The sequence below is a fragment of the Patiria miniata genome, unplaced genomic scaffold (assembly GCF_015706575.1).
Source record: "Patiria miniata isolate m_02_andy unplaced genomic scaffold, ASM1570657v1 HiC_scaffold_3, whole genome shotgun sequence".
Taxonomy (NCBI): domain Eukaryota; kingdom Metazoa; phylum Echinodermata; class Asteroidea; order Valvatida; family Asterinidae; genus Patiria; species Patiria miniata.
Window position 1 is genome coordinate 9,029,609 of NW_024037069.1, and position 8,637 is coordinate 9,038,245.

At 41.9% G+C, this 8,637-nt stretch overlaps 1 protein-coding gene across 1 annotated transcript; it reads right to left on the reverse strand.

Moving 5' to 3' along the window:
• Positions 1-1,685: 1,685 nt before the first annotated feature.
• On the reverse strand, positions 1,686-8,436 carry LOC119737702 (monocarboxylate transporter 13-like). The gene is made up of 4 exons (XM_038212248.1): positions 7,649-8,436; positions 6,448-6,588; positions 5,499-6,323; positions 1,686-3,375 (listed from the first exon to the last, which is right to left on the reverse strand). The coding sequence occupies exons 1-4, from the start codon at positions 7,824-7,826 to the stop codon at positions 3,224-3,226; spliced, it is 1,296 nt and encodes a 431-aa protein (XP_038068176.1). The 5' UTR covers positions 7,827-8,436; the 3' UTR covers positions 1,686-3,223.
• Between the last annotated feature and the right edge of the window lie 201 nt (positions 8,437-8,637).

The window sequence follows — 8,637 nt, forward strand, 5'->3', positions numbered from 1 at the left end:
TCTTTCTTTGAAGAAGGTATACTGCTAATTTTAAACGTGTAGTCCATATGTCATTGAAATGGCGACCTCCATTCATCACGTAACTTCTATCAAATGTACCAAAGATGCACAACGCTCGTTTGGAATTGAATGTGACGGATAAAATAAATATTTGATGTGCATGCATGCAGGTAAATGGACCAAACATGTGAACGCTTTACTTTGTATAAATTCATGTACTGTATGTGTAAAGTGTGAATGACTAAATGTAAATAATGTACATGTGTATTACTAAAAAAAAATAACCTATATTTTTTCACTTCTGTTTTAGCACATAATTACGACCAAATTGTACTGAAGTTGCTGTGAGTTGATTAAAGTTTGTATTACAGTACGGAGACTCGGCTAACTGGTTGCATAGGTTTGCATCATGCGTTCCTGTATACGAGATTGGGTGATTGGCCGTACTAGACCACGGCATTAATGCCACAAGACATCGAGTTACTTGGTTACGGCTTCAATTAGCATGGTGCTATCGTTTAATAGTTCCCTGCAACTACACAGGCTCACGTGGGTGTGATACCAGCCTCGACTCCATGGGCGCGTGCGCGTTCCTTCACTGGGCGCAGCAAGATCGTACCCATGGAAACGAGGTTGGTGTGGTGCTGCCGGTGTCACATGAAAATCCGACTCCTATGAAAATCGGACCTCTATTTCCCTATTATTGGTTGATCCCTCGCACGTGACAGGTCACTCTCCCGAAACGATCCTAAAAATAGCATAGTATCGTACTCACGCGTGCGCAGTACTACCAATGAGTCCACATTTCATGGAGTCGGATATTCACGCTACACCGGACGTACACAATGTAGCCAGGTAATTCGGACGCAACCTATAAGATTAGAATGTTCACCTTGTCGGTGAAGGCTTAGTACCAAACACTGACTAGTCTAGCTGCTGGTCTTTCCTTTTGTTCTTCACTCATGCAGTTACAGCTGAGCAAAATCAGGGCAAACACCACAAGTCCTACACTCAAAGGACGTTACTTATAAAGCTCGCATAATTATATGGCCGGGAAAGTCTTGTGATTATCCTCGCACAATCCCACTGGTTTGCAAGTAGCTGCAAAGCTTTCTTAAGGTTTACACCATGATGCAGGGCACCTAACAAAACTTGCTCTTTGCAGATTATCTGCGAGTATTGCTAGCATTTGTCTGATCGCATCAATTGTCCATATTAAAGATACATCTCTCGATGCCTAAGAGGGCTTGAAATAGCCACAGCCTCATTATTACCAGTTTCGGTAGATTTTGGGGTTTTTTAAACAAATGAAAAAAATTTCCGTACTGAGTGTGCTCATATGAATAATGTGTTGACTTATCACAATCTTTTCACTCTTTTTTTAAAGCCACCGAGAGTTTGATAATAAAAAAAAGTGATTGAAAATTTTCATTTTGTTTTTATTGTTTTTTTTTTATTGTACAATGTACTTGTAGGCCTACATGCATTTTGTACTTTGAGACTCTTATGGGCTCTTTGGCCACCAAGTTTTCAATTTGTATTTGTAAAATAAACCATAAAAATTTGTAACATTAAAGTTGCCAATTTTGGAGACAACGAAAATATATTCGATCTCTAGCCTGAAAGGTCAGTCACGGGTAGAGCGGTTCTGGTGGAAATGAAACCAAGAAAATGAATGGTCTGAATATTTCCCCAAAACGTCCGTCGGAATTTATTTAATGATTACAATGTATGTACATGTATGTCAATCAACTTGATTAACGAACAAAGCATCACCTTCCAAACAAACGGACCACTATACGTGCTCTTGTATGCCACTTTAAAATGGCCTACAGCTTTTATTTACTCTGTTAGTACACTTTATTAATTTCATTTTCTTTAAAAGCCAAGAAACTCATCTTTGACCCAAACTGGATGCAGAGAACCTGGAGTATTAATCATCTAGCGGATTTGTTTCACTTGACCACGTGTCACGCGTGTCGAATTTCTCCCGGAAAAGTTAGAGGTGTTCAGACTCAATCTAACCCGCTGTCCATTGAAATTTGGACTCCTGTGTTGCAAAATGTATAACACGCCTTGATCATTAATACAGTGCTCTGAGGCGCTACATACAGTGAGGATACAAATTCAAATAAAGGATAATGAAAACCAAAAAGGATTACAATGAAATTATGAAAAAAAGATACTAAGAAGGCCCCTAGCCTGTACATAACTACACAAGATACAAACCTTTTAAAAAAAAAACACAGACACTAAAAAAGAAGCCTAATACAATAATCAGCTAAATACACCCACTTTATAAACATTGCAAAAAGTCTAATCACAGCTGTCAATAGTGTTAATCATCTAAAACAATTCATTCTTAACACAATAGTTTCAAGGACCCTGCGGAAACTGTTAATTTTGTTAATTTATTTAATACATGTATATAGGTTAGTGAATTCCATATATGAAAGGGTATAGCTGTTATTCTACCGAATACCCTGTATCATTATGTTGTTTAAGAGGCAGTAGTAGTAGGGAGACACAATTTTGTGACTGCAGTATAGGTGAGATGACATGTAAAATGTCCATCAGATCAGGTTCATCATTCCATAAAGTTGGGGTTCAATTTTTTGTGTTAATCTTTTCCGCTGTTACATCATGCATGTGTAAGATTTTGTAATTCAGTAAACATTCCATTAATGTCTTCTATCTCCAAGAGTGATTATGTAAAGCAAAGTACCCTGCCAAACAAATTTAAGAAATAGTGTGAAGTAAATGTCCATGATATTTGCATGGCAAATTACACAGGTCAGGTGTAACAGGGACATAACGGCACACTTTTGGACCCCAAATTTACGGAATGACCCATATGTAGGCAGGGGCTTCATCGTGTAAGGCCTTTATCGAAAGTTAGAACAATAATTGTATACATTCGACTAAATCTGATCTCTTTTGGATCATTTTGGACTCTCAAATTAAGAAGGGACTTTTCACTGTAGTTCTGTTAATTGTGACGTGCCTATTAGAAGTCCAAATTTTACGCTACCGTGCTAACAAAATCTAAAGCCGTTTCCGATGTGCATATATGGTATACCATACCCATGGAGCCTTACCCCGCTCTCTTTTCATCATTCAATATTAGTAAACGAGATCCCATTTATAAATGCACTTAAAAAAGTAGGTTGAGCACAAATTTATTAAATGTGCCCCAGTACAGCGTGACATTATACTGGATTTTCTAAACTCCAGAATCCTTCAGTGCTCTCCGCGATCTTGATCCCGCTTGGCCTTCTAGCCACTCAGCAAACAGCGCCACCAGCGACAAGATTGAGATCAATCCCATACTGACGAAGGCCCAGTCGTAGCTTCCGGTCTGTTCGTATATCTTGCCTGGAAAGGAAACAAAGAAAGAGGAACTCTTCAAAATGCGCATCAATGGATATGTTTAAGTTTACACCTGGGCAGTGGTGTAGTCGAACAACTTCGGTCGACTCCGTGTCATGAGCCAATTTTGATTCATGCCCCCGAGTATACGAGTCACCGTTTTGTACGAAATGGATGTGCACGAGTGGGTATGGGCACAAAGCTGGATCCAGAACACATTTGGGGGGGGGGGGGGGGCGACTAACTTTTTTGTTTCCAAAAAAGTGGGTCAAAAAACTTTCCTCCCCAAATTTAATATGAAAAGCAAGGGGAAGGGTTCAAATGTATTGCTTTTGTTTAGTTTGGTGGGTGGTGTACGCAATGGCTGCCTTTTTTTGTGACTTTACCATGGCCTCGTTAGACCCCCACCCCCTCCCGGGAATCGCCGTCGCATGGGCATGGACATGCATAATGTGAGCGATAGGTATATTGGTGATGCGTTGAAGTGGTAAATATGGAGGGGCGCATTAATAAACATCATTATTTGCAGCACCACTTTCGTGTGTTAATGTTTTTTATAGCTTTACCTTCGGAATTATGTTTGTAAAGAGGTTTTGCTGAAGAGGTATATTTCGGGGGTAAAAAAAACACATGTGACTCACGAGTTAAGAGTCATTAACGTCATGTCCGGGTCATGTTGGTCGAGTCCGAGTCCGAGTCTTTAGCCTATGTGACTCGAGTCGAGTTTTTTTTGTAAAGACTGCCCTTTTCTATCTAAATGCCCTTTTTTTCACCAGCGCGTACGGCCCCCCAATATTTTTGAAAAAGTGCCCTTTTTTGTTACCAAGTACCCTTTTTAAACAAGTGCCCTTTGTAAAAGTAAGTGGTAGCCTTTTTGGTGCCATCAGCCGTTGCGGGTGATTTCGCGCAGTGTATCGGCGTTAAAAGCACCTTATATTGTCCGTTAGTGTGCATAATCGTGGGTTTTGAACAGCGCCCCCATCGACAGATGGTACCAGCCACCCCCCCCCCCCCCCCCTCCCCCAATAAAAAGCATAATAATGTTGGAACGTCTGCATGTAAAACCATCTGTTTTGTAAATTTTCAATTCTCGTCGTCACTTGCTCAGGCTCCGTTTCGAATTCGGTATGGAATGTGCGCATTTGCTAACTGCGGTCTTAAACAGCTGCAGCCTGATACTTTATACATAGGTCATAGGCCACTTCCTTCACAAGATTATGTGAAGCTCATCAGCGTATGGCGGTGGATACGAGCGAATCTTAAAGGGAATGTACATTATTGGATTTTGCTTTAATTTTCAGAAATGAACTATTTGTGGGGTTAGTATAATAGATCAAATATTGTTACACTGCCAAGTTTGAAGTTTTGTGTTCGAAAATGCTGGAAAAACCAAGAAAAACTAAAATTTTCAAGTAGTCTGGTTCCCTGACTCCACTAAAAATGAAATGAATCAATTTATGGATGCCGGAAAATTGTAAGGTAAGAAAACCAGTCTAGCTGGCCTGCACCCGTTCATTAAAATGTAATACATAGCAAATAAAATTTGGACTGAAAAAAATGGTAAATTTGGAGCAGTAGTTGAAAAATAGTTAGGTTTTTCCAACGGTAGTCGGCCGACCACCGTTGGAAATTTATACAAAATACCACTTTTCTTTAAAATGACTTCACACCAGGTGCCATAATTTTACAGGATGCTTTAGACTTTCATTTACCAACATCCCAGTAAGCTATTTCGTAAAAATTTGGTAGTTTTGTTTTCCGATGTTTGCAAATGTTGTATATTCCCTTTAAGTCAAGCTATAGGCCTATACCAATTTTTTTTTCCAGTACAGCTATTCGAGCCGAGTACTTTGATGATCGAGTACAATTTCGACATGTCGGGTACGAGTACTTTGCTGCCCCAAGTACAAGTACCGTCATTTCCAGTACGATGCTTTGACATTCGAGTACGTGTACGAGTACATGTACTCTAAAAATGAAAAAAGGGTACTCAAGTAGTACTCGAGTACGAGTACCTAGTACGAGTACTACAACACTGGTTTGCATATACATTGTATATTGTCTCCACCATAGTACAATCTGGCCCGCCCGTATCTGCAAGACTAGTGAACATTCAAAATGAATCTTACCAGGGTAGAATCCCAAACTGAAAAATGAAATTGCCGTCATCATCTCCATCCAGCTGATAGCTGAGAGCAGAAGCTCAACACCAAGGACATCTCGTGTTAACAGGTCCATTAGCGGGCAAATCCCGCCGTTGGTTCCGAAACAGAGGGCGCTGTTGACCATCATCAACCAATAAGAGCTCACCCAGGGCGCGTCGGCGAATGTCACAGTATTGACTATGGTCAGCAGTATCAAAGCCGGGCGCAGTTTGAACCAACCTCGGTCGACGATGAGACCGGTGATGAGCTTGAAGACCACGCTCGCTAGGCCTGCCACAGCGGTGAAAGTCACGGCGTCCCTTGCGGAGAAACCTTTAGATTCCGCGTGGGCCACGAAATATATCAGCCAGAGATCGGCCACGAGGCGGTTACAGAGGTACAGAGAGGTGGCGATCCAAAATGACGACCGAGAGCAAACCGCCAATCCGAAACACCCGATTGCGTCTTTTTCAGCACCAGGGCGCGAGTTCCCATCAGCCGGATCGTCTTCATTCGAGGAGCCTGGATCCTCATCTTTGCTTGACAGTGGCTGGTAGTTTGTCCTTCCATCTATTTGTGGTGATCGCAAGAGGGCGCCACACACCCCCAGATGCATGCTCAGCCCTCCTAGAATAAGCAAGGCACCCCTCAGGCCGTACGTATCCAGTAACAATTGGGTGAAAGGTGCAAAGGCGAACGTTCCCAATGCATAGCCCGATGAACCGATGCCAATAGCAAGGGCATAGTTCTTGGAACAGGAACGGCCGATGATTGACCTGGTGAGAATATCGGTAAAACTTACGCCAAAAGCTGCAAAAAGAAAGGGAAACAATTTGTGAGATCGTATTGATTCCTTTTCGTCATAAAACTCCTTTGTGACATGAAATAATTACTTTGGCTAATTGATAATCTGGAAGAATGTAACAAACTTTACCTCCGAGAATCAATATGATCGCAAAAGGGGTGACACTGGTAGAAAACGAAGCCGCGATTATGGACAATCCAACTGTGAAACCGCCGACCGTAATCAGGTTGCGGGAACCGAACTTGACACCGAGTGGCCCAGCAACGGGTCCTGCAAAAAAGGACAACCGAGAAAAAGCCTATACGATAGGACTGCTCGGCTCTCTTCATGAGCTTACAACCAAGTAGTCTCGTTTCCTGTCCCCGTTGTCCTTCGGACTTCAAATATGGGGACAGGTAGCTAGTAGTGATTCATAAATAATGTTTGCAAATTATATGCATGACGTGCTAGGACTGAACCCCACCTCCTGAATTCAAAATCACGACGGTAATGTTTGCGTGCAACCAGTTTTTTTTTCCAAAATGACATCAGGCCACGAAATTGTGCAATTTTGGACGGAGGTGATGAGCTTCAATTTTTGCTGAAAGTGTCTGTGGCAACTATCATTAAAGAGAGCAGCATTACTGCTCAGTAACTAAAACTGTTGCGGTTGAAATGCTTGAAAGTTGCATTCATGGAGACAATGACGATTTGCATACTTTTTGTGGTAAGACAAGAGTCAGGTTTTTTTTTATAACTGTGAGTTCAACTACCGTCCATGCACAAAACTGGCATTGATTCAAAAATAAACAATCATGCTGCGCGCGCGCAGAGGTGATCCAATCGGGGGGCCGCTGGATAGTCCGGATGTCCGATAGTCCGAAGGTTCTTTAGTCCGAAGGTTCGATAGTCCGAATGCACGAAATTTCCATAAGAGGAGGTTCGTTAGTCCGAAATTGAAATAAGGTTCGTTAATCCGAACATTTGATGCAATAGGTTCATTAATCCGAAGATTCATTAGTCCGAAAGTTCATTTATTCGAAGGTTCCGTAGTCCGAATTTAGAATAAGGTTGATCAGTCCGAAGTTCAATAGTCCCAAACGAAAATAACTTTAACTGGGAGCTAGCTACCGGTCTCCATATGTTTAGGGGGGGGGGAATAGTCTAATAACCAAATGCCGGTCGGTCGGTCAGTCGGTCGATCAGCACAGCATGTGCAAAGAGGACGAGCCCTCTGGGCATCAGCAATTAGAGGATGCTAATACTGACGTTAAGAGGCGACATTCCCGGACAAAGCAGCGGTGATATTTCAAACTGATTCGGATTCGACCCGAGATCATAAGATTCTTACCGATGAGATGTATGAAGCCACTACGGATGAATACAATCCATCCAATCACCCACATCTTCGTAGCGAACTGCTCCGTCAGACTCGGTAACATGACCCCCAGAGCCTTGTCCAGACCGCACCACAACAGACAATTGAGGTGCATGCAGAGGACGGCGCACCAAACTTGATGGCCACCCATCACACCATCGATCCCGCGAACACGTACCGTTCTACGGATCTAAACGCACCGAGGCCCTATTCGATTCATTTGGCATCGGAAACACAAAATTGTACACAAAATTGAAAACTGGAGCACAAAACTTAGCCCGACTGCCCATGTCGGCACGCTAATAGTCTTCTCTTATAACGACGCATGCTATGTACTGTCCCCTTTACATAGAGTCGTGAAAGAGGAGACTATTAGCGCAAGAAGAGTCACTCGGGCTAAGTTTTGTGCTCCATTTTTCAAAATATATATTGTTTCACAAAAGTCAACATGATTCGCCGGAAGATCACGAATGTCTAGAATTCGTGCGTTCTTGTCTATTTTTGTTTACCTATAGGCTACTGTCACTGTACGCTATTCGACTATAAAATAGGCAACTAACCGCCTGACCCTAGACCAAAATAATGGGGCAAAATATAATGTCTAAACGAGGCAAACGGGTCACCGCGGATAGGCAAAGTCCAGTCGGCCTTGGCGACTTTAGTAACAAAACTGTTTGGTTCCCTCGTGTTTTTCCTCAGTTCTTGCACGTACGTACGCAATCCTCATCATTGATGACTGCGTACTGTACATGTAGTGCAAAAGAAGATAAAAAAAAACACTCTTGACAGGAATTTTAACCTACTTACTTAACTTATTTGAATTTTTAAAAAATAATGTAGTAGAGTATAGCTCTTCAACCATGCGTGGTAAAAATGTCTTTAGAAAATCGGAAGAAAAGGTGTTATTATGCTAATTTATACAAGTCCCAAAATCACGGTTGTACACGTGTATTGGACTCATG